The 25,719-nt window shown below is 46.3% G+C and overlaps 2 protein-coding genes across 7 annotated transcripts in view; one reads left to right on the top strand and one right to left on the bottom strand.

Annotated features, from left to right (window-relative positions):
* Cpsf7 (cleavage and polyadenylation specific factor 7) overlaps positions 1-10,170 on the bottom strand; it is a 20,312-nt gene extending 10,142 nt beyond the window's left edge. For 2 of the 5 annotated variants that reach the window (XM_063228237.1, XM_005001992.4), the window contains exons 1-6: positions 10,055-10,170; positions 9,450-9,558; positions 4,771-4,989; positions 3,866-3,969; positions 3,120-3,292; positions 232-646 (exon numbers count right to left, since the gene is read on the bottom strand). In XM_063228237.1, coding sequence (XP_063084307.1) covers positions 232-646; positions 3,120-3,292; positions 3,866-3,969; positions 4,771-4,989; positions 9,450-9,503 — 965 coding nt within the window. In that variant the 5' untranslated portion in view covers positions 9,504-9,558; positions 10,055-10,170. Of the gene's footprint in view, positions 1-231; positions 647-3,119; positions 3,293-3,865; positions 3,970-4,770; positions 4,990-9,449; positions 9,559-10,011; positions 10,035-10,054 lie in introns of those variants that run through there. The other 3 variants (XM_003465949.5, XM_013148451.3, XM_063228238.1) reach the window with 3 other exon arrangements.
* Positions 10,166-25,719, top strand: Sdhaf2 (succinate dehydrogenase complex assembly factor 2). 2 transcript variants are annotated; one of them, XM_003465876.5, is made up of 4 exons: positions 10,166-10,298; positions 20,510-20,727; positions 20,807-20,916; positions 25,123-25,719. In XM_003465876.5, the coding sequence occupies exons 1-4, from the start codon at positions 10,263-10,265 to the stop codon at positions 25,251-25,253; spliced, it is 495 nt and encodes a 164-aa protein (XP_003465924.1). In that variant the 5' UTR covers positions 10,166-10,262; the 3' UTR covers positions 25,254-25,719. The 2 variants fall into 2 exon arrangements, with proteins under 2 accessions (XP_003465924.1, XP_063084309.1); XM_063228239.1 differs by having other exon boundaries at positions 20,807-20,948.

Below are 25,719 nucleotides of genomic sequence, written 5' to 3'. Positions count from 1 at the left end.
AGCAGCCATTTAGGGCACTCAACCTCAAACTACTTAGGTTTGGGTCTCCAGGTTAATTAAGATACAAACAAAACCCCTAAACCCTGCTAAGCAGGAAACCATGCCTGAGGGCTTAACACTCTGACAAAGGTTTCTAGGAGGGAAAACTTTAGCGTTCACTTCTTCAGAGACAACAAAAGGCTCTAAAAGGTCTTCCCTGGTTCCCACCTAAAGGCACCAACAGGGTTTTACCTGCCATGGTGGTTATAAGGCGTAGAGGCCTTCATGTAAGTCTCCGGTGGAGGCCCCACTGTGGCATTTGGCGGGGGGAAGAAGGCTGGATTGAGGTGAAGGGCAGGTGGGATGGCTCCAGGGGGAGGCACAGTCAGATGAGGAGGTAATCGAGGAGGGGGAGGCATGAGATGCTGGTAATGGATGCCAGGAGGAGGAGGAGGGACCCCAAAGCTTGAAGAGAGAGGCGGTGGGGGTGGGATTGGGGGTGGGGGCAGACCCATCAGGGGAAGGGCTGAAGGAGGGCGATTGAAGTAGGGTAGCACACTGGGGGGCTTATCCACACGGGCAGATGAGGGGACAAGGTTCTCAGAGGGTGTGGCCCGTCCATCGGCAGAGTCACTAGAGTCCCGGGAGTGGGCCCGTGGAGGTATTCCTACAAGGCAAAGCACAGCAGTGTCACTGCCCAAGCTTCAGGCACACCCTTGGGGCCAGCTTACCCCCTCAGTAGGCTGTGACTGTAGAGGGGACTGCAGAACCTGCACAAAGGAAAAATCATCCACGGCATTTTCTTTAGCTGCAGAGAAAATGGTCAAAGTATCTCAAATAATTAAGACAGGAATCCAGAAAGCAACACTACTGTAAGTGCACTCCCAAAGTGCTTCATGAGACACCAACTCCACCCCAGGATTTGTTTCTATGTGGCTAGAAGAGGATCCCAATGGCCCGTGAGAAAAGGACGCTACTGAAGCCTGTTCCTTACTGCTCTTCTGGTTCCAGCTGACCTGAAACCCACTCCTCTGAAGGGGAAGAGTCCAGAGCCTCTCCCAAGATTCATTCTAGTTGATTTTCTCTATCGTGCCATCTGCAGAAATGCTCTTTCCTTCAAGCTTTGGGAGGGCATTTGAGGAAGAAAAGGAAAGACAGGAGATGGATTCACTTTTTCTATTCATGTACCCAAACTGGTACCAGGGTAGTAAAGAGACACACAAGTAGCAGAGTGGAGGCTGAACGAGAAAGAGTCTGGGGACAAGCCAAGCAAAGATCGGTCTACAGAACAGATGGCACGCTGCTGAGAGCAAGGCCTCTGCAAAAGCATGGTGCACAATATGCCTTAAACCTGGGGACCCTGCCACACCTCCAGGGCTGGCCCCTCACCCACTGGGCACCCCCCAGCAGGCCACACAGCACATGCTCACGCAGACACTGGCTCCATCTATGTCCTCATGGGGCTCACTAGCCTGCTCTGCAGATGCCCACAGAACATGACCACAAGCCTCCTGCAGGAGGCCTGAAGCATAAGAAGCTTAGCAGGTGGCAGGAAGAATGGTTCCTTAATCAGAGAGCTGTGACCCTGAGGAGGCTTGAGAGGGGTCAAGCACACAGACCCTCACCTGATCTGCTTCCAGGGCTGTGTCTCAAACACACAGCTACATGCTTCCTCCTCAAGTTCTCATAAACTGAAAATTTGTTAAGCAAACAGGATCCTGATGGCCACCTACTGCTCTTGTACCTGTGAAGGTTCTGTTTTGTATCTCTGGCTACAAGTCCCGACAGCCTGGCCACTGGCTCACTGAGAAAGCTACTGACTGATCAAGTGCATTGGAGCATATGGGTGGCACTGCTGTGGCCAGCTTTTAGAAAAGAAGGGTTCACTGTGAGGAGTAAAGAGCAAGAGAGTGAGGAGGGCAGGCCACCCCAACAGGCCTGGGAGATGAGCACCTCAGGCAAGACTGAGGGCCCTGCAGCAGGAGGAAGGAGAGCTGTTGCGGAAGACAGGCGTGAGCCTCTGCCAGCTGGCAGCTGAGCTAAGGAATAGCTGCTCTCACAAACACAGGGAGTAGCCGGGTTTCCACCTGAGCACGTCCAGGCCAACATAGGGCACAGTGCTTCTGGGTTAGGCACAAGCATGACAGGCCACAGCTGCTGGAACTGTGCTAAGAAGTGGACCCAGTCTTTTCACTGAGCTACACCCCAGGTCCCTTTCCACTTTCAAGAGAGGGTCTTGATAAACCACTACATTACCCAGGCTGGGCTTGACCTCACAATCCTTGTGGTTCAGTCACTCAAAGCTCTGGGATTATAGGAAGGCACCACGATGCATGGCTGGGTGACTGGCTTCCACCAAGCCCTGAGAGTGGCAGCACCTTATGAGGCTAGGACCATCTGAGGTCTGGTATTCAGACCTTGCAAGTTTGGAAACAAGACCTTACCAGTTCACCACAGGAAAGTGGACCCTTGGAGAGTGATTCATGCTACCTAAGCTCACAAGCGCCTGATTCAAAAATCCGACTGATTAATTTACAGTGAGAAATGTAACTACCAGGCAGACCAGAATACTTATGTTGGCTGGTCAGCACATTCTCGGCCCAGTAGGAGCCTAGTTGGAAAACCAAATTAGTTTGGTAAATACAAAGTTAGGATAAAGGAGTAAAATCAACTGAAGGAACACTGTCATCCAGCAAAGCTGGACAATGGGACTCTCCCCAAGCTGCAAGAAGTATTCTGCGGGGAAGGCACTCTCCAACACTCCTGGTTTGCACCATGCAGAGCAGCCTTTGGCATATGACTCTTGACAAGACCACAGCCATCTCTGTGCAACTTAGTTACATTTTAGGGTGGGCAAGAGAGGCAGGCTTCATGAATGAGCCAGTTTTCAGACAGAAACACAAAATTCATAGCTGACAGAAATTTCAAACACAGAGCGTCTAGTTCAGATGGAAATTAGTTCTTACAGCAAAGTACATTGTCCACATCATGCACCAAGCACCCAGAACTTACCTGACCTTCACTACCAACCCTCTTTGGACCATCCCCATCATCCATCACCATTGTGTTTCCCTTCCCGCCTCCTCCCCACCACAGTGAACAGACCCAAACCTCCCCCCACACAGATAGTCTCCACGTACCCCCTCTCGGGACTCGGACGCACTCACGTTTCCGAGCCTGGGCCTCAAACTGTGACAGATTTTGCCGGGTGGCCGGCCTCACGTCCACTTTTTCCCCATTGAGAACTTTCCCTGGCAAGAGCTCCAGCAATTTGTGGACGGAGTTTTCAGAGGCTACCACCACCTCAGCATACCTTGAGGGAGGAAAAGTAGATGAGTGAAAACAGTCAAGACAGACAGGAGGAGAACACAAACTTCCACTTTCAGAAAAAAATAGCAAGGCAAAAGATATTCGCTAAACATACACTCAACAGCAACAAAAGGTGCCAGACTATGATCTGAGGGCAGAGAATTAAAAATCAGCAATCTTGCTGGGCACCGTGGCACACACCTGAAATCCCAGCTATTCATGGGCTAAAGCAGAAGGATCTTCAAGGCCATCCTGGGTAACTTAGCCAGAACCTGTCTCAAAAAATAGAAAGGGCTGGGGATGTAGCTCCACACATATAGTGCCCTTAGGTTTGGTACATGGTACTGGCAATGAACTAACAAAAACAAAAATACCAAGAATGGGAATAACCACAAACCAACACTGTGCCCTCAACAGACGGGTACTCCACCACATTGAGACGGGGATCACCCTGTCCTAAGGCAGTTTGTTAAAGATGGCCCAAAATTAGAGGGTTGGGATCCAGGGTCGTTTTATGGGGAAGATCTGTTTCCTTATCGGTTACAAACCAGAAGGGCTTCCTGACCCTGGGACTTACCCTTTAGACTGGCCATTTGCTCGATTCTCTGCAAATTTCAACTCCACCACATCGTAGACTCCTATAGAGCGAATAACCTGGATCAGCTGCTGGTCTGTGGTCCACTGAGGCCGGCAAGATGAAAAAAGGAAAATGTCAAGAGCTACATGTTCCTCCCCACCCGCCCAGAAGAAAGTCTAAACCCTGCTCCCAAACCTAGGCTTCTACTAACAGCCATGCCTTCCCACAGGAAAACCAACTTCCCAGCCACATTTCAGTTAGCACAGGCTTTTATCACTGTCCTCATGCATACAGAATTTCACACCACCCTCAATTCCCATCTTTAGGGATTAACATTGGTTTCCACTCTGACTGCCATTTGGGCCAGTAGGTCATAGATCCAGACACTGACTGCTAACACTTTAATTACAGATCAGACTCGCTAGAGCTGACCATTGCCATGACTTTGCCCTCAGCACCTAACCTGAGACCATCATCCCTACCACCAGCCCAAAACATACCACACAGTAACTTCTGCAGGAGTCACCACCTGCCCCAGTGTACTAGAGCTACCAAGGCCTTTGATCCTTGTCACCCGTTATCAGAGGACATCTAATGACCACCAAGAGTTCAAGGTATTCACTCTGAAAGCTTGTCCCACAGGTGACTCTGCTAGACATAAAGCCCCAGGTTCAGGGGCAGTAATAAGATGGCAGAAAGAGCAACTACCCACTTAATCATTGCTTTCTTCGGCACCAGTACGTCCTCAGGATAGTTCTCTTTCAGAGATCAATCCAACCTGATCCCAGGAAAAAGAAATCCAACCCCATCAGAGCACAAAGCAGTGCAGCAGCGGTCTACGATATGCCATCACCTCCCCGGGCTCTCCCTCCGGCCCCCCAAGCCTTCTGGTTAGCCATGCTCACCCAAGAGAAGCTGCCCACATAGACGGCTGCTCGCCTACTGCGCAGGCCACTGTATGTGTACAGAATCGCAGGGGTCTTGTTGTTGGGCTTGGGAGAGGGCTCCTGGCGGACAGGCGGTGGTGGCTCAGTACTGCTGCTTCTGTCATCTGAGGGCTGTGAGGTAGCCGTCAGCACGTCATCATACAGGTCAATCTGATCTGTATTGTTGAACTCTGGGTCCTACAACATGAGGGGGTAGCCAGAGGAGGGTCGCAGACCTTTCCTTTTGTTCTGCTTCTTTCTAACTTACTTAGAAACCATAAGCAAGTACTTTGTAAAACAATGTATGAAACTTCCCAGCCCTGCTGAGGAAAGCATCTGAAATTTGGTTATGCCTGTGTGGGTCTATGCAGACCTCCTGAGGAGCAGGACGACATTTCTGGCTTTAGCTACTGATGAGAACAAGGACCCATAAGCAAGCAAACTCAGAAGGAATAGTAAGATGCCTGTGCCACTATCTTCAGTTAGGCCAGCATCTAAACACTGCATCTAATGGAAACAGCTCCAACATCTCAAGATGTTTCCAAAACCAAATTATGCAGTACTCTTCTGTTCAGTAAGAAACTGAATAAGCTTACTTAGAAATATGAAGTGGGTGAAGCATGTGGAAGCAGGTATCAACCCCTCAAAAAGCTTGGGAGTTACTGAGTTAAATCTTTCCCTGAAGTTCATGGGAGGCCATCCAGCTTTCTATTAACAATCAAAGAAGCTGGATGTGGTGGCTTACACCTGAAATCCCAGCACTTGGGGGCTGAGGCAGGAGGATCACCTCGAGTTCAAGGCCAGCCTGGGATACATAAGCAATAAAGGTCAGTCCGTACTACATAGTGAGACCTCCCTCAAACACACAGAAACATAAAAAGGATGCGGGGTTGGGATGAAGCTCAGTGGCACAGTCCTAGCCTAATATGCATTAGTCCCTGGGTTGGATCTTCTGAGCTCTAGACAAATTGCCGACCCACCTGTGGATCAGGCAGGGTGATTTGTCCTGTGTTTCCTGGTAAGAAAAGGGCTGGTGAGTCATCTGGTTCCAGCCAGTGCCCTAATGCTAAGGGTGCTCCCGCCAGCACCCTGTGTGCTCTGCAATTATGGGTCAAAAATTAATATAGTAATAAGTAATAACCCACAAAGTATAGTACAACTATGAAGCACTTTCACCATATTCAGTACAAATAACTTACAGGTGATTAAAGTACATGGAAGGAATGTTTCCAGATTATATGCAAATACTACATCATTTCATATAAAGAACTTAAGCACTTGTGGGTTTCAGTACTGGGAAGACCCTGGGACCAATCCCTTGACAAATTCAAGGTACATGTGTTCCTTACACAAGGACTTAAAGCAAAGGTTTTCAAATAATACTTAAAGGGAATAAAGAAACACACTTGGATATTCAATGGAACATATCTAAAAGTTGTAATATTAAAAACTGGCTGGTGAACTAACAAGTGGATCTGGACAGCACAGAGACGAAATGGATCCCCAGGGAATCCCTTACACTGTGAGCTCCAATACAAAAAAAAAAAAAAAAACCAGTCTACCGTGCAAGGTCCCTTAAAGACGAGGACAGACCCAATGCTGTAACTCAGGTTTATGGACTATCACTTTAGAAACAAAGGATTCAAGATTCAAATGGTGTGGGGGGCAAAACTCCTCAGTTCAGAGTCTGGTGGAGGCCTATAGAGGGCTCTACTAAAGAAAATGAGGTGTCTAGCTGCATCTAGGTTTAAACACTCCAGCACCAGCAGGTTACTAAGACAGAAACCAGGGACTGCCTGCAGTTTCTCATTAACGAAGCTGGTGATTTATTCAGTGAGAGTTTAGGTTAAAATAAAACCTAATTCTACAAATTCAGTGAAAAACGTTTAACATGTAGTTACATTAAAAGTTTCTTGCTACGAAGATCAAACAGGAAATATGCTCCTAATGACTGACTATCTCAGGAAAAGTTTTGTGTTCAATAGCAAAGAAATACTTGAGATTGTGTCTCCATTACTTTAAAAATTTTTTTTCCAATATGTTCAATGTCCCCACACTCATGCCCCTTTTGCCTAGTATCTGACTAAAGAACATAACTGAGCTGTGACTTTATTTCTCTCAAAGTGACCAACTGGATGCCACTGTTTATTTTTACTATAGACAAAGATCAAGGTGTTTGAGTTCATTAATGACAACCTCCCCTTATGCTTTTGCCTCTCCATCACAGTTACATGATCCCTTCTCTACACCTGTCTCTAGATCACCACCACCCTTCCCCACCAAGACTGGAATCTGTTTTAAGTACATGAATCCATTCTGCCTCCTTAACTCCACCTGCCCTGGCAAACACATAGACACTTGCTTATGGAAGAAAGAGAAATAGGCATACAGTTACAAGCCCTTGTCAGCATGAGAAGGAACAAAGACAAAACACTCGACAAAGTACCAACTCTTGGTCACCTTTCCAGTTTTCCTTCCCAGTCTGCAAGAGCAGCTGTGAATCCCAGGTCTCTCAAGTGAACAGGAATAAAGCAGCTCTGCTCTAAGAGACCAGGGCATGAGTATCCTGGGCTCCATCTATGAACTGCGAATTCTCCTTAGGAACCAAAGTGCATGCAAGGGAATGCTTGTCAGGTAAGGTTAGGGCAAATCAATGTTTTTAAAACATTCTAAAACACAATTTACGCTGGCTGCCTTCAGCATAAGCCAGCTAACAAATACTATTCAGACTTTTTACCATTTCTTTAGCAGTTGCCAGATTATACTAAAACCCGTTTTGCCAAAAATTAACTCGTTGGGGACAGACAGTGTCCCTTCCACATTCTCTGCACATAAAACTTTCAAAATCTACACTTTCTCCCATTTGGCCAGCATCAAATAGCTCCTGTTAGTCATAAATATCTAGTAGAGTACATACAATATCTATAGTCCTACGCCCATAAAAAAAAAAAAAAAGCACTCTGGTAACGTAACTAAAAACAACAGAAAACAAATTGTTGAGGTCAATGACTTCTGACAAAGTAAAGACCACTGGAGAAGGTCCATGTCCTATCTCTGACTTATAAGTTACACTGCTGTAGAAATTATGAAATCATTTTCTTAAACCAAACATGACCTGTGATCAAGCTCCTATTCTGCCTATTTTCCAAAGTTAATCAGCAGTAGTTAACAACACACAGCTAAGGAATTCAAGGAGAAAAAAAGCTCTTACTTATAAAGGTAACTGAGAGCCTTCGTTTCTTAAAAAGAAAAAGTCCATAATTTACAAAGGTATCAAAATTCTGATTCAAGGAGCTATGTAAAACTCAGAAAAGTAAAGATTTCACATGTAAATTAACACAAACTTTCGTATAGCCATAATTTGGCTTATTTGATGTCTTGAAAAAATTTCTCATGTATTTAAGACAATTAGTAGTCATCTGTAGATGACTCTAGAGTTTAGCAAGAGACATGAGAAAACTGCTATTAAAAAAGTATACTCAGATCCTGGGGATGTATCAGTGATGGAGCTTGGGCTTAACAAGTGCAAGGCTGTGAATTCAATCTCAGGCACCAGAAAAAAAAAAAAAAAGAAGTAAACTAGTGGAGCTGTATAACGGTACAAGGTCATTACACTATGATATTTCTGTGTTGCTTTAAACCACTACATTTACAAGTCAAATGCTTTACACTTTTTAAAATATAACCTTAGGCCAATTTGAGAGAAGAAAAAAGAAAAGACATGTACGAGTTTTCTTGTTCCATCATATCAAAGTCAAGGTCTAACTGGGAACTCTCTTTCCCTAGTCTGTTTTTTTCAATTCTCTTTCCAGATGCTTACGTGCACCCACTGGAAGATGCAATGGGAAGAATTAGCATGCCCAAGTGGCATAGGGCTAGAAATAACTCAGGTAACACATTAGTAAGCTTTAAGTGGAGACCTTGAAACAGTCCTGGGATTTGATCTCACCATCACAGAACTGAATTTCATGAATTGTTATTTTAGGAAACATCTTTGTATGATGTTCTCTCATGCAGTAAAAACAGAGGGGTACCAACAAATCCTACCTAAGCTATGTGAATGGGTCTATACTTGCCTTTCTAAAATTTGTACTCTATCCCCACCTCCAAAAACAGCAAAAGATCAATAAAGCTCCTTAGACTTAAAACTACTGGAATGGAGATGAAATTGAATGTTAAAGTATCTCTGAATCAGACATTGCACTTTGGGGGTGGGGGGGTGCTGGCTACCTTCTCTAACTGCAGTCTCAAGAGAATCACAACCAAGTTGGTACTACTTGGACATTACCAACACTGTGCTCTCGAACACCATAACAAAATTCTGATTTTTAATCGTTGTGGTTTGTCTTCAATGCTAACGTTTCAACTTTGGCTTCCAAGGGGAGCAAATTCCACAGGTTGATTCACCATTCTATTGCACTTGACTTTTATTTGCTTTTAAATCAAACCCTTTAAAATTAAGCCTGGAGGTTCAAATTAACATAAAGCAGATCGGTCAGTAGTGTCTCCACTAGGGGGAAATTTTTAGATGTTAGAGGGAAATTTTTAGACCTGAAAAGATAGATGTCTGTTCAAGCCCCGTTCTGGCACCGTGTGAAACCACTTAAGTTAGTTGGCAGTGGTCGAGCGAAACCCCAAATATCTGGAGGAGCCCTCACCTGGTTAAACTCCTCGTCGGCATAGATATCGATGAGGTCCACTCCTTCTGACATGGCTCCAGAAGGACGATCCCGCGCCCGGAGAAGGGACAAAGTGAGGCAGACGCCACTGCAGTGTTCAGAGAGGATGACGATTAGCAGGCAGGAGGGTCCCAGGCCGGGAGGAGGCCCGGCAGCCAGCCTCGAGTTCCGGAGCCGCAGTCCCGGCCCGGCCCCCGCCCCGCCCCGCCCCGCCCCGGCTCGCGCCGCCCAGGCCCCGGGCTCGCGGGGCTCGCTGCCCATCACCCGCGGGCCCGGGCGGCCCAGTCGGCACGGCGCAGGCCTTGGCGCTCGGGCCGGGCCGGAGGACGCCGCGCCGCAGCCCGGCTCGCCGCGCCTCCCTGCGCCTCTGCTGCTCGGTTCCCGCTCCTGCAGGCCCAGCGCTCACCCCGGGCCAGGCCTCCCACTCGCTCCTATAGCCCGGGCCGGCGCTCTCGCCCCTCCCTCTAGGGCTCGCACCACCCGCCGCCCCGGGCGCTCCGAGCTCAACCGATCCCCTCCCCGACACGGCGCCAGCCCCAACCCTTCTTCCGGCGCCGCCAACCCCGGCCGCGCGCCCCCGTTACCGGGAATATGGCGGCGGCGGAGGCGAGTCCGGACTAGGCCCGAAGCGCGCGAACCGCTCTCCGCCCAGGCCCCGCCCCCTGCCGGTGGCGTCACGCGCATGGCCACTTCCGCAGCACGCAGGCACGCACAGAAGCTTCTTCCGGCTCCGGTCTCCTCGTTGGGAATACCGGAAGTGGCCGGCGCGCGGTTTTCCGGTGCGGCGGAGAAATGGCGGTGGTCCCTGTGCTGCGGTCTCTGGCGCAGGTAAGGGGCTAAAAAGCCTGGGGTCGTGGCGGGCAGCACTGGAGCTGATTCTGCCTTCCTCCGTGGTCATCGACACAGTTGGAACCCTTGCTTGCCCTCACTTCAGGGCAAGGTCAGTCCCAAGGTACGAACAGCCCTGGGGTTGAAGTTGCTCGGTGACATGGGTCTGAGTGGTCCGCACCGGGCGGGACCAGGCGGCCAGACCGAGTGGCCTCTTTCACCTCCCTGTTCTTAGGGCTCCAGAGCCTATCGTGATGCCGCGTAGGATTTTTGCGTGTTTATTCTTTTTAAATTTTAGGCGTTTATCACTTTCCTCTTGGGACTGTTTTGTTGAATCTCATAATTTGTTGTACATTGGTTTTAGTTTGTCTCAAAGTTTAAATTTATTTTTAAATTTATTTTTGAGCTCTTTTTTCGATCTTTTGGGTTGTTGAAGAGCGTGTTAATTTCCAGATTTGTGAATTTTCCTGTTTTCTTCCTGCTGTTGATTTCCGGCTTTATTCCAGTGTGGTTGGAAAAGATACTTGGTACAATTTGTCTTCTTAAATTCGAGATAGAACTTGCGATTTGCCTACGCAACGTTCTGTGTGCAGCTGAGAAGAGTCTGTAACATTGGTGGAACGTTCCGTGCCTTTCTGCTGGCAGCACTTGGTCCGCAGTGTCATTCATGCCCTTCCTTTCCTTGTTGACCCGCTGTCTTGGTGTTCTCACCAGTGTGCAAACTGGAGAGTTTAAAATCAGCTGCTATTTTCATGATTCCATTTCGTTAATGTGTGCTTCATATATTTAAATATTTTAATGCTAGGTGCATATGTATTTATAATTGTGATGTGTTTCTGGTGAATTTATCCTATTATGTAATTGTTTCGTGTGATAGTCTTGAATTAAACTTAATTTTAAAATGTCTTTTATCTGTTATCCCTTTGCTCTTTTGCATATCATTTGTGTAGAGTATCATTTTATGTCTTTCACTTTCAATCTATGCCAGTCGACTGCAGATAGTTGGAGCTTGGTTTTGTTTTGTGTTGCTTTAAGTCCATACATTCTCTCCATTTTTTGATTGGATGGTTTAATCCATCATTTATTTACTTACGTGGTTACTATTGTCATTTTGTTCATTGTTTTATGTATTGTCTTTTGTTTTCTCTTGCTGTCATTCCTTTTTTCCTTTAATGACATGGTTTCTTTTTTTTTTTTCTTTCAATGTCATTTTCTACAGGTAGTTCTTTGTGGTTACCATGAGGTTTACAAATCTAACAGTAAATTTCAGGCTGTTAATTTCATGTATAAAAACTGCATTTCATTTTGTGGGTTTTTTTTTTTTTTTTTTTTTTTTGGTCCTTTTTTATCAGGGATTGAACTCACGACTGCCTGCTTGCAAGGCAGGCGCTTATGCCACTGAGCTAAATCCCCAGCCCCTCATTTTGTGTTATTGATATTACAAAGGTTTTGTTTTGTTTTTATTTGGGCTTTTTTATTGTTTTGTTTCATTTTTATACAACTGGAAATTGAACCCATGGAGTGCTGAGCCCTTTTTTATTTTTATTTTTATTTATTTATTTATTTTCGTTTTTATCGGTACCAAGGATCGAACTCACGACCACACACTTGCAAGGAAGGTGCTTATGCCACTGAACTAAATCCTCAGCCCCTTATTTTTATTTTTTAAATTTTGAGACAGATTTTTGCTAAATTGCCCAGGCTATACTCAAACTAGCTGAGATCAAAGGTGTTTGTCACCTATTTTTAAAAAAAGGCAGGCATGGTGGCACATACTGGTAATCCTGCACTCTGGGAGACTGAGGCAGAAGAATTACAATGTTCATAGCCTGAGAATTTAGTAACTTAACAAGATCATGTCTCAAAAATTTAAAAAATAAGTAAATAAAAGGGCTGGGGATATAGGTCAATGTGAAGATCCTAGGTTCAAGCCCTAGAATTGGGAAAGGGAGGTTACATACCACCTGCAGTACTGCAATGTTTTGCGCTTGTATATTTGCATTCCCAGCAAGCTTTGTACCTTTCTATGCTCTGTGTTACAGTGTAGCATCCTGTCCTTTCTATTTGAAGATTCATGTTTCTCATGAGGAAGGTCTAGTGGGGATAAATGCTGTAGCTTCTATAGAAGGAAGATCTTCACCTCCTATTTGTATATGTATGTAGGTAGATATTTTTGACACTGGTGATTTTTTTGTTGTTGTTTTTTGGAGGAGGGGTTGAGATATTTTTGCTGTGCAGTTCAGACTGGACTCCAATGCACTTTGTAGCACAGGCTGGCCTTGAACTTGCAGTGATCATCCTGCCTCAGCCTCAAGTCTTAGAATTATAGGCACGCACCACCACAACCAGCTGGCACTGAGTGTTGAACCCAGGGTCTTCACTCCTTTTTCAGAATTTTCTAGAGGTCTTGCTACAAATGTTTTTCAGGGGCCAATCCTAGAGGTTCTGCACTGGAATGTTAAGGATGGGTCTCAGGAAACCAAGTTTTAGATTCATTATGTTACTTCATTTCACTCATTTTCTGGGGCTGCCATGCAGATTGCCATAGCGTGGCTTAAACAACAGAAATTGGTTTCTCACACTTTGGGAGGCTGTGGTTGATGCTGGAGGTGTCAGAGGTTTGGTTTCTCCCCAGGCTTGCGCTTTCTTCTTGGGTTGCACATTGCCACCTTGTCATTGTGTCTTCACAGGGTCTCTGTGTATTCTTGGTGTCTCTTCTGACTTTGATAGTTTAGTTAGAACATATGTGGGAGAAGACTGCTTTGAGTTCTTGCTAGTTGAGCTCTCTTGGGTTTCTTGAATGTGGGTGTCCATCTCTTTCCTCAAATCTGGGAAGTTTTCAGCCATTATTTGTTAACTAAGATTTCTGCTCATATGTCTCTTCTCTAGGACTCCCATAATACGTTCATGTGTCTGCTTGATGATGTCTTCTGAATCCCTTTTGTTTTTAACTCATTTTTTATTCCTGTGCTTGGGTATTTTCAAGTAAGCTGTATTTGAGTTTGTTGTTCTTGTAAGTATGTCATGAAGTCAGCTCTTGAGTCCCTCAATTGATATTTTTTGGCTCAGTTATTGTACTCTTCAGCTCCAACATTTCTGTTCACTTTTTTTTTTTTTTTTTGGTATTTTTTCTCTTTGTTGAATGCCAGCTGCTCTTGTGGTTGTAAACAGAGACTCGCCGTACCAGAAGTGTGTGTAAGCCTTGGTCTGAGCCCAGATGCACATTTCCGTGGATGTGATTTCAATCAATGTTTTATATAATTGCTATGATGATACCACTTAAATAAGAAGCTAAGGAGGAAAGAGAAGGTAGAGAAAGCAATCACAGTTAAAAAGAAGGAAATGGTGGAGAAATATGAGAGTGGTGTTCATGAGACTGATCTTGCTAATATGTACAGCATATCAAAATTCATCATCTTGAGAGTCTTACAGAGAAAAGATTCGTATAAGGAAGGTAGTATTGCTAAAGATGTTACTCAAGTTAGTGAGGTACAATCAACATATGAGGTAGAAAGGCTATTATAAATGCAGATCTTCTAAAGGATAATCCATCAATGAGTGACAATGATAAAACATTTCATGCCAGTAAGGAATGGTTTTATAATTTTAAAGCGAGAACTAGGGTTCATAGCATAACTAGGCATGGTAAAGCATTCAGTGATGATAAAAAAGGTTGCTGAAAATTGTATGTTCCACTTCAAAATGATGACACAGAGAAATGGCTTTTGCTCTTAACACATTTTCAGTTGTGATGAAACTGGCCTTTTCTGGAAGAAAACCCCCAGGCAAACATGCATTACCCAGAAGGAAGAGAAATGCGAAGTCACAGGCCTATGAAGGCTAAGCTGACCTTATTGCTGTGTGCCAATGTGAATGGTGACCTCAAGATAAAGGCTCTCTTGGTTTATCACTCTGAGACCCCTGGAGAGTTCAGAAGACATAAAGAAATAAAGATTACCAGCTAGGGGTCATGTGAAGATCTAACACTAAAGCCTAGGTAACAAGAGTGCTTTTTCTTGAGTAGATCAGGAAGACTTGCTGTCCTACGGCTAAAAAATATCTAGAAGACAGAAGTTTACCACTCAAAACTGCCCTGATCATGGACAGTGCTCCTGCTCACCCCCAAGACTTGGAAAAAGAATTGACTGAAGAATCCCCAGGCCTCTGAGTTGAGTTCCTCCCATCTAATGCCACGTCTCTACTGCAGCCCATGGACCAGCAGGTTATATATAACTTTAAGAAGCTGTGCACCTAGGAACTCTGCCTGAAGTGCCTCCAGATGGTCTCAGATACAGGTTTAAGCCTTAAAGAGTTTTGGAAGACACATTACAACTTCCTTTCCTTTCAGGGGTTAATTGAGAAATCCTGGACCAGTGTTTCTCTAAGGACAGAGATCTGCCTGGAAGAAAGTGTGTCCTGAAATTATGCAGGAGACTTTGAAGGCTATGTCTAGGAGACTGAGGCTGTAAATGATCATGTGGTTGATGGCACTGCACTACAGCAGAGTCTGTAGGCTCATAGATACCCTGCAGCAATACTGAAGGACTGGTGGAGGATACCGCAGAGGAGCTGTCTACAGAGGAACCATCAGCAACTTCTGAGTGAGTGACAGAGAATGGCAGCTGAGGGGCTGTCTGAAGGGGAGCAGGAGTATCAGTGGTCAGTGCAGCAAAGTTCTTCTTCAGAAATAAAGGAAATCCTGCAAAAATGGAGAGAGCTGCAAACATTTGTAAAGAAGACCCACCCAGAGAGAGAAGAATCCAGTTCCATTCACCTGCTTAATAACATCAGATCATGCTTTCTAGAGGTTGAGAGCCAGTGAACCAGAGGCAGGTTCCAAGAGGCTGCAGCCTCTCCTGAGGAGAGGAGGTACTCCAGACAGCCAGATTCCTGATGTTCTTGGGGAAGGGGACGCTTCTTCCAAACAGCAAGCATCTTCTACCTCGTCCTGCCCTCCTGTAAGCCAGAGATGGCAGCTCGAATGTGAGTACAGTAAGAAGTTGCTGTTTCTGGTACTTGGCATGCTTTGTAACTTTTTGGTGAGTACATTAGGAAAATTATGCATGTTTCTGGATAAATTATGCACATTATGCAACCCTTGTTTTATTATGAAAAGGTTAATTAAGGGGTGCTTTGGGAGGTTCGGGACACATTATGGGTATTTCCATTATTTCTTATAAGAAAAACAGTCTTTATTACAACCAACTTAAGTTACATCCAGCCTTCATGAATTCATAAGTCAAGGGTCCACTGTTACTCTACATTTTTCATTAGATGGTTCCCATACCTCTGCCACTTCAGGCTTGGCTCCCAGAGGTACATTTTGGCTCTCTGATTGGTCATGTTTTGCTGGCTATTTAAGCATGTACAAATTTGTATTGCAAGTTTGCCTTCAAACCTCTGCATGTAGCCCAGTGTGGTGGTACATGTTAGTAATCCCAGCACTTGGCAAGTAGCAACAGGAAAATTGCTGAGTTCAAGGCCAGCCTAGGCTGTATAGTGAGACTTTGTCCCAAAAAACAAGACAACAGGGGGAGGAGGAGCAAAGATGGTAGATAGATAACAACTGGCTACAGAGGCTTCCTGAGATAGTCAACTTAGAATTCAACATAATACAGAGTGGGGAGCCCCAAACAAAGGGAGATGAATTCTCTCATCCCAAGAAGAAATTAAGGGAGAAGAATCAACCAAACATACAGTCCCAGTGCTATTATTGGAACAGCTAAAGGTTCAGTGTTCCCGCCACAGTGGGCGACTTGCTGACCATCCGAGGTCCCGCTGCTTCGTCTTACTGGAGGCGCAGTTACATTGAGTTCAGGGGACGGAGAGCTGAACAGAAAGCTGAGTTGGCAGGTGCCTGCATCGACCTGTGGTGAGTGACGGGAGTGGAGCCATTCCATAAGTAGAGGGGCTCTGGTGGATGATATTCTGGGACTGGGAAGGACTGGCAAGTACAAGGGGCAGCAGTGACTTCAGTCAGTTGTTCCCTTCCCGAATGGGATTGGTGGAGTGAGCTAGGCCTGGGTCACATGACCTGGCTGAGACCCAATAGGTTATCCAAAATCAAGTCCCTACAGCGGTGGTGGACACTAACCACACTAACCCAGTGAAGACTCAGAAGTTTGACTGATCTGGAGGGGAGGTGGTGCAAAGTAATGTAGTGCAGGCCACAGTAGCTTGACTGACCCGGAGGAAAGGCGTACAAAGTAATACAGTGCAGGCCACAGCAGCTTGACTGACCAGGAGGGGAGGCAGTGCATAGTAATACAGTGCAGGCCATAGCAGTTGACTGATCCGGAGGGGAGGGTCCAGCATACGCTGTCCCTGTCTGCAACTCACTAGCACGTGGCAGTGGGAAGGGTCATCTAGCCAGTGTGCTTCAGAAGAATTGTACCCAACAAACAAAGAAACTGGGGCCTCCTTGAAGAAGCGAAAAAGATGGGAAGAAAAAGCAACAACAAAAAGTCCCCAGGTACCAACGCTGAGAACATTGACCCCGACAGGTAAATACAAAGGAGAATGAGAACAGCAAACATGAAATATCAGACACAGCACGAGTGGACATAAAGAGATACATTCAGGACCTCATAGACAAGTTCAAAAGTGAAATAGCCAAGTAAAGCAAGATAAAAGAAGATTAATAAAAGAGATACTAAGCACCCCTCAAGAAGACACAGATGGAAGAAGGGAGGAACTCAAAAGGAGAGAACCATTTGATGAAGAATATAAAAAATATAGAACATGAAGCAGATTCAAAGACATTACCAGGAAATTAAAAACTCTATGGAAAGATGGCAAATCAGCTTGAAAGAAAGTAAGGATAGATTCTCCAAACTGGAGGACAATTTTGCAATGTGGGAGTATGAAAGGGAAAACTTTTTAAAAATAACAAGGAAACAAGCAGTAACAATACAAAGGCTAGAAGATGATAAGAGGATCTATAACTTGAGAATAAAGAATGTGAATGAAGAAGCTGGGGTACAAACAAAGGAACTACAAAGGTTATTCACAGAAATAATTAAGGAAAACTTCCCAAACATAGGAAAAGGAAATGATATTCTGATATATGAGGCATACAGAACTCCAGACACCTACAACCAAAACAGAGCTACACCCAGGCATATAATAATCAAGATCCCAGAAATTCAATATAAGAACAGAATATTAAAAGCTGTTAGAGACAAGAAACAGATCACCTATAAAGGAGGGTCTATCAGAATAACGGCAGACTTCTCGACACAAACCATCAAGTCAAGAAGAGCCTGGAGCAAAATATTCCAACCCCTGGAAGAAAATAACCTCCATCCCAGATTGATATACCCTGCTAAACTGTCACTAGAAATTAATGGAGAAGCAAGATGCTTCCAAGACAAAGAGGAACTTGGGAAATTTGCAACTACCAATCCAACTCTACAGAGAATACTGCAGGGCATTCTAGAGAGAAAGAAAAAGTACTAGGATTCCAGGAACAGTGGCAGAGAGGCCTCAATGAATGGAGCAGAAAACGGAATGAGGAAGATAAGCAGACAGCTGATGACAAAAAAAGAGCATAACAGAAATGAGGCAGAGAAGATTTTATTCAAAACTGATATGATTGATAGTATCAAGTCTGGGAGTATAGGCAGCTACACTGAAGATGAAGATATCGTAGAGATGCACATTCTGGTTTGATAACTGCCAGTTTTTGAAGTTCTATACTATATACAAAGTTATGTTTTTATTAATACTGTTATGTACTGATATATTCAATTATACTATGTCTGAAGATACAGCCAATTCTATTGGAGATAACGAGACAACACAGGAACCATGGTAGAACTCTCAGTACAAGGGTCTTAGATGTTTATTTCATTTCATGTGTTTATAGGAATATGTTTTGTTTTGTCTTGCTTTGTTTTATTTCTCCCTCTAATATAGAAAGGATAGAAATACATGTTAAGACTCATGCATGTGTAGAATCTATAGACAGTTTATGAGAACTGATCTTATAACACATGATGAAATGAAGAGATACTTTGAAAAAAAAGAGACACTAAGATACCCAGGGCTGATCCTGCAATGTCATAATGTGAAACCCACCAGCAGTAGTAGTATTCTTTGTTCAGAGTGATATTAGCCTGCTTGGGTTTATTCAATCTCAGCATAATTGAAGATATGGATAACTGCATGTATGTTAAGTGTATAGGATTGATAGCCATGTTTCTAAGTTTTTGTTGGATAGTTGAACAGAACTGATTGCAGTCTCACTGTTTGAATCCCCACTTTATATGCTCCACTTTAGTATCTTTAGTATATGTAGGAAGACAATGTGTAATCATCAACTAGTGATTTCTTACTGTTTATTTTTTTTCTTTGAAATTATGTAGTATTTCTACCCGTTTTCTGTTTTGTTTAGTCTTTCTTTAAATTAAGTTAAAAAATAGACACTAGAGTACCCAGTGCTGATCACAGAGTGTCATGATGTGAAATCCAGCAATACTTTCATTCTTTGTTCAGAATCATTTTAACCTGCTTCAGTTTGTTTAATCTAAACATAAGTGAAGATATGGATAACTGCATGTATTTTTAAGTGTTTAGGATTGACAACCATGTTACTAAGTTTTTGTTGGACAGTTGAACAGGACTGTTTGCAGTCTCACTGTTTGAATTCCCACTTTACATGTTTCATTTTTGTATCTTGAACAATTATTTGTAAAACGACAATATGTAAACATCAACTAGCAATTTTTTATTGTTTATTTCTCTAAACATATGTATTATTTCTACCTATTTTCTGTTTTGTTTAGTCTTTCTTTAAATAAAATTATAAAAAAAGAAACAAGGCAACAACAACAAAAAAATGAAATCTGTACATGAAAAAGCCCCTCTCGCCCAGCTTTATGGACTAGCCTCCTTGGAAGGACAAACCTGTATCACTCAGCTGGCTGAGGGCCCCCAGCCCCATTTTTGGGTGGAGAATAAGTGTCCACTCCCACTCCAAGGCTGTTCATTTCTAATTAGATGGATCTGAAGAGTTTTAGATTTTATTGGTACATTTTAGATATAGGTAATGATTACATTTGTCATAGAGAATTTACACCCACGTGTGATATAGCTTGGTTTTTTATTTTTATTTTTTTCCCTGACCCCTACCCCCTTGAGGATTTCTTTTCCAAGGGCTCTGTGTCTCCTGCTGCCTCTGGCGGCTGTGTGTGGGTAGAGTTTCTTTGCAGCAGCTCAGCTCTCCCTCTCCACCCCTGGCTGCTGCAGAAGCCAGGTCAGCCTGCGCCCACCCCTCAGGTGCCCACAAAACCAGTGCTGTAGCTTCCTGGGTTACCCTGCCACCTTCTGTGCTGCCTCAGCCTCTCAAATGCTAGCTGTCCCCAGCTAAGCTGCAAGCCATCTAACTGTCTTTTGTTTTCAGTGGCCTCTGGGCATAGAGCGCCGATTGTCAGTGGCTTAAGACTGTAAGAACAGAAACAGTAAGCCCAGGGGTGGGGACTCCAGCAAGCAGTGCCTGTTACCCATATCCTCTGGGCCCCAGCAGGTGATCTTTCCTGTGGCACTTTGGGAACACCAACTATGACGCCAGCCCGTAGGCAACCCTTAAAGAGTCTGAACACTGCCCCTGCCCATGCAGAAACCAGGAGATGGGGTTCTCCCATCACGTTGGGCTGGGGTGAGAGTGGCCACTGACCCTCCAGCTTCAGTGCACAAGGGTGGGTTCCTCAGTCGTCGGGCGCTCCTGGGCTTCTCCAAATCAGAATCATCTGCATCTCCCTTCGGGGACGGAGGCTCTGGGGTTTTTGCTCTGCTCCTGTTCTGCCATCCCTAACCCCTATCAGATAGTTCAGGCCCTTCTAGATTGGGAGAGGAATGACCATGCCCTCTGGGAATCCTCAGGGTCTAACACAAACAAGTGACCAGAACAAAAACTTCATATGTAAGACTTTGCCAGGAAAATAAAGAAAGGAGGAGATAGTCCTGCTGGGACAAGTTCTAGAGAAACTGGTTAAGAACTATGTTTTGCAGCTCTATCTGGATGACTCTTTGTCTTTTCTGAGCCTTGAGTTCTTGGATTCCTGGGCTGAAATTGGGAACTATGTCAGTGTAACCTCCTAAAACTAAATAAGGCCTGGTGTAGGCAGTGCCTCCTTAGCAGTCAGTCAATGGGACCCTGGTGGTGGCGGTCATTGTTATAGTAAAGATGTCTGTATGCTTGTTTGTTTCAGGTTCTCTCAAGGCACAGCTTCCTGTCTCCTTTGTGCAGTGTGACATCCTTCAAATGCTTCTACAGAGGTGACAGTCCAACAGATTCTCAAAAAGACATGCTTGAAATCCCCTTGCCTCCGTGGCAGGAGAGAACAGATGAATCCATAGAAACCAAGCGAGCACGCCTCCTCTATGAGAGCAGGAAGAGGGGAATGTTGGAGAACTGCATCCTCCTCAGGTGCAGGCAAAGGCGTTGGGCGTCACTTCCTCCAGACTGGAGACCGTCTTTTCAACTTCTTTCTCTTTCTTGTTTTTAGCCTCTTTGCTAAAGAACATCTGCACCGCATGACAGAGAAGCAGCTGAATCTATATGATCGCCTGATTAATGAGCCCAGTAATGACTGGGATATTTACTACTGGGCCACAGGTACTGGCCACGAAAAGCAGTATACTGTGAAAGTAAGATAACTCAGGCTGAGCTGCATCTGAAATTAAATCCTGGGCAGTTTTGTTCTTTTATTCACGTAGTAGACATTCAGCCCTAACACTGTGCAAATGTTACCAAGATGTGCAAAACTTGCACATTAAGGTTAAGATGATGAGGTCTAGATTCTTTGTTTACGAGACAGAGTAGAAATGGACTTTGCCTAAAATCAAAGAGAAGGTGGGAGAGAATCCCGGCTGGGGTGGAGTGGGACGGGTCCCAGACAGTGGAACAGTCAAGACAAAAGAGATGTATTTGAGTTGCAGGCTACAGGCACTGCCCCTCCCCATCTCCCAGTGGCGTTTTTGTAGCTCACGCAGCTGGTCAGTGGAGATGATCACCTCTGTGCACATGCACTGCGGGGCCAGCAGACTGCCCACGCCTGCCACCTCGCTGAGCTCTGGTACCATCTGTCTGTCATTCTTTCAATATCTAAGGAGCAATCGGGGATGCCCTTTTGTTTCAGTTATGGTAACTGAGGGTTTCCCCTTCTTCCTTGAACAGTGGTCAGAAGTTGCCATCCTATTTATCTTGTGAACTGGCTTTTATTTTGTTGTTTTCTGTTCTCAAGTCATTGATTTCTGCTCCTCATTATTTCCTTTCCTGCTCCGGCTTTTGGCTTACTGTGCATTTCTGATTTCTGGGTGAGGTTTACTCCTGGATGGCCTCACACTGGGCTGAGGGTTTCCTGCCAGACATTGCCCTCCAGACACCACCTCCACCTCATGTTAGAAGTGCTGGTGCCTCTCGCTGTTTCCTTCGAATTGAAGTATATTCTGATTTTCCTTCCACTTTCCCTGGCCCATGCATTATTTAGGTTTTGCATCCTAGGAATTTTTCAGAGTTTCTGTGGTTGGTTTTAGGCCCAAAACTTGAGCATCTTGATAAAGGCCCATGCACTGTGGGGTGCACGGTACAGGTAAACAGGCATCTGTCCTGGCCGCAGCCCATGTCTGGGTGTCACCTGTTGTCCACATCTGCCATGCTCCTCTGGTTTCCCCCTTGCCCATCTGGGGGCTCCTGGATTGGAGGCTGGGCCTGTGGTCAGCAGTGGTGTGCTCACTGCTCCCCTTTGGTCCTTGCTCTGAATTGATGATGAACTGCCTCCCTTTAGCTGTGTCTGGCCATCTCTGTTGCTGATGGTCCCTGCATCTTGGGGCTGGTAGTAACTGGACTGGGATGGTGGAGGGCTCTCTTCTGGTGTCTGAGGAGAGGGCTTTCAGCCCTGGTTCTCTGGACACAACATCTGCACCAGTTTTTCCAGTGTTCCGTTGGCACCACTAGTGCTCTTTACTGTGACAGACACCAGAGATAATTGGCCTGTAAAGAGAAAGAAAGATTTTGTTTATTTTAATTTATGAGACACCCCACAATGCATGGGCCTTTGTCAGGATGTCCAAGTTTTGGGCCTAAAATCAACCACAGAAATTCTGGAAATTCCTAGGATGCAAAAACCTAAACAATGCATGGGCCAGGGAAAGTGGAAGGAAAATCAGAATATACTTTAATTTGAAGGAAACAGTGAGAGGCACCAGCACTTCTAACATGAGGTGGAGGTGGTGCCCGGAGGGCAACGTGTGGCTCTTGCTGTGTTGCTCAGGCTAGCCCTGAGCTCTTGAGCTCAAGCAGTCATCCTGCCTCAGCCTTGTGAATAGCTGGGGCTGTCTACAGGCATAAGCCAGCTGACTTAGAAAAGGCCTATCTGGCTTATAGTTTCAGAGGTCCCATTCCATGGCTAGGTGGCCCCATGGCCTGAGCCTGTGTGGAAGGCAGAATGGGGTGAGCACAGGGCCCCCCTTCACAACCCCGCCCCCCTGCTCCAAGTACCAGGGGTCGGGGCAGAACCTTTTGGTATTGAGCCTGCTCAGTGCATTGGGCCTGTTGAGTTAGCATCTCTAGCTGTGTTTTGGGGACATCCCCAGCCATTTTCTCTTTGGTCTTGTTAATGCCATTCCTCTGGGGATTCCAGTTGTACTTGGAGCAGTTCACCCTTATCCCCAGCTCTTAGATTTCTTTCATGTCCTATCTCTGAGTATCCTTTTGCAGCTCACTATAGGCTCCACCTCCTGCCCTGTCTTCCACCAGTTCTTTCCTTACTCCCATCAGCTCCTGTGGTGAGCCTGTTGATGTCCTGCATTCCCGTTGCTGTTACTTTTCACATATCCATTGGCTTTGCACAGTTTCTAGCCTGCTGCTGGATTCCTCACCTGCTCACAGGTTTGGATTTCCTTTCCTTTAGCCTGGCTGCAGCAGCCCTGATGACTTTCAGTTCCCAGCTGCTGGCACCCACACGTCACCCCCACACCACCCCCATACATGCTGTGCTTGCCCTCACCTGATGGTCCTCTCTCCCTTTGTGGCTGTATGGTGCATTGTTGTCTGCTGCATGTCAGCTCTTCTGGTAGGTGTCTGGTGTTAGTGCCTTAAGCTGGGCATGCTTCTCCTAAGCCAGTGACGGTGAACCTTCTAGAGCCATCATGATAGCCGACAGCTGGCTGTGGCACATGTGCCAAAAGGCACAGCGATGTCCTAGACTGTTACTGTGAGTGGCTGAGCTTGGTTTGGATATTATTTTCACCTGGTTGCCTTCAGGACATCCAGAGAAGGAGGCTGTGGCCTGAGGTTGTGGTTGGTGCTACTGGTCTTTCCTGGGCCCTCAGCTTCAGCAACTCTCCGCTCAGCCACCTCCAGGGTTCTAAGGACAGGGGCCACGTGGCAGGTTTCTCTGAGGGACAGGCAGCCTGCTATCTCCCTGCCCGCGTCCACAGGTCTGTGGCTCCTAGGGCTTTCACTCTGTCCACCTTGTTGGCACCTGGGGCCAAGATGTTCTCGCGGTTGTGTGCACCAGTGTATCCTTCCCTTGCCCTGTCCTGGGCAGCAGGTTCGGGTGTCTGTCCTTCCAGGGACCCTCCTCCCTTACGCATTGTCTGTCCGCCCTTCTGGGAGAGTTTCAATGCCTGTCATCTCTGGCTTGTCTTGTTTCTTGTCCTAGGGAGAAGCCTTGATCTTACCTTGATGTCACCAAATCCCAGGTCATTCTCTAGGTGCCAGCGTGGTGCTGACTAAGGTCTTTCTCCTTGATGCCCAGGCACACTCCAAGCCTTGCAGGGGGATGGTGCTGCCCAAGGCTGCCGCTCTGGTCCCCATGCTCTTGGTGACTTTAATGCTTGTCCCTGTGCCAGGCTCGTGTCTGTGCCAGGCCTGTGTCTCCAGGCTCATGTTGGCTCTCTGGGCCACCAGTGTCCTTCTAGTGAAGTGTTTCCTGCTTATGGTACTGGCTCTTAGTTTCTGTCACTTACAGTCTTGGCTCTGACTGTCACAGAAAGTAGGGCTCTTGGATAAGTACGCTTGGAGATCCCATGTGCCCAGGACCCTTCCCTGGGAGCCTGCCACTGGGTGGCATGAGTGCTGCATGTTTGTCTGGCGTCCAGCAGCTCTGCTGCACTGCGCTGGAGTTCACCTGCCATTCCATGTGTGCCCTGTGGCCCCTTGGCTTCATGACCTTCGTGTTCCCAGACCCTATGAAGTAAATCAGGATCACAAGAACGCGTGCCCCGATTGTACTAGTCAGACTGTGAAGGGAGGTGGCTACCAGGTGAGCCAGGGGCAGGAAGGAGCAGGCACAGTGCAGCCCCTAAGACAGGATGATGCATGCCAGGAATGGGTGAGCTGTGAGATTGCGTCAGAACCACAAGCAGCGCCAATCTGCTTACCTCCTGAACTTTCATTGAATATTTTCAGGCAGGTTTGACCCCAGGGAACTGAAACCACAGATAGCAGAGCCACAGATATGGAGAGAACACCAAAAGCCCAGTGCTAGGGGCAGTGACCCAGCCAGGATTGGGCAGGCTGGGTCAGCAGAGTGGCCTCCAGGGACAGAGTAAGGCCTGTCGTGTTGAGGCCACACTGTCTCTTGTCACTGTTGTAGCTGCTGGCCCTGCATATCTCACCCAGGTGTGGTCCCAGACTGTTTGAGCAGGTGGAAGCAGCTGTGTCAGAGTGCAGGGGTCCCACCATGTCACCAATGTTCAGGAGAAGGGCAGAGGTGGCCTTTGTTGCCATCTGTAGTTTTCAGCAAGACTAGCGTGCAGGTGTTCGGTCCTCACACCTGAGCCCTGATCACTGATGTATAACCCTCCTGTCTTGCAGAAGCCAAGCCGGCCCCGGAGATATTTGAGAATGAAGTCATGGCCCTGCTGAGGGACTTTGCGAAGAATAGGAACAGGGAACAGCGGCTGCGCGCCCCGGATCTAGAGTACCTGTTTGAAGAGCAGCGCTGAGCTGGGTGCTGCTGCCAGCACAGGGCTCAGCCGGGGGCGACAGCATGTGCCCCTGTCAGTAGGCACTCACTGGACAGTCGCCATTGTTACCGTGCTCCCAGGCCACCCAGTATGTTTTGCCTGGCTGCCATGTGCAGGCTAGCCACAAGAGGGCACTGTGGCTCTATTCATGTGGGCCTACAAGAGATGACCTGGGCCACCCTGCTGCCTGAAGAGCCCCTACCACCTGCCCCCTCTCCTGCTTTGCTAAAGTGACCCCCCCTTCCAGCCTGCTGTGTCCTCACTCCCAAGAATGCTGACCCAAGTCTACCCACTCAAAGGCAAGCCTGATAGAGCAGGGCAGTATGATGGATGGCTCATGGACGGACGAACCCCATTCCACACTTCCTCTAGTGCATACTGTGTAACTGAGAGCAAGCCGAGCAGTAAAGGATGAGGCACGGGCAGTGTCCTGACCTCATGGGGA

This window comes from Cavia porcellus, unplaced genomic scaffold (assembly GCF_034190915.1).
Source record: "Cavia porcellus strain 051 isolate PalLab524CR breed Dunkin Hartley unplaced genomic scaffold, mCavPor4.1 scaffold_17, whole genome shotgun sequence".
NCBI classification, from domain to species: domain Eukaryota; kingdom Metazoa; phylum Chordata; class Mammalia; order Rodentia; family Caviidae; genus Cavia; species Cavia porcellus.
Note: the sequence above shows the minus strand (reverse complement) of the source record. Positions and strands in the feature narration are given on the sequence as shown.

Excerpts from the sequence above, each read along its gene's own strand:
- Sdhaf2 (XM_003465876.5), top strand. The coding sequence starts at position 10,263 with ATGGCGGTGGTCCCTGTGCTGCGGTCTCTGGCGCAG. Across the intron at positions 10,299-20,509 it reads TGCTGCGGTCTCTGGCGCAG|GTTCTCTCAAGGCACAGCTT; the intron begins GTAAGGGGCTAA and ends TGTTTGTTTCAG. Across the intron at positions 20,728-20,806 it reads GAGAACTGCATCCTCCTCAG|CCTCTTTGCTAAAGAACATC; the intron begins GTGCAGGCAAAG and ends TCTTGTTTTTAG.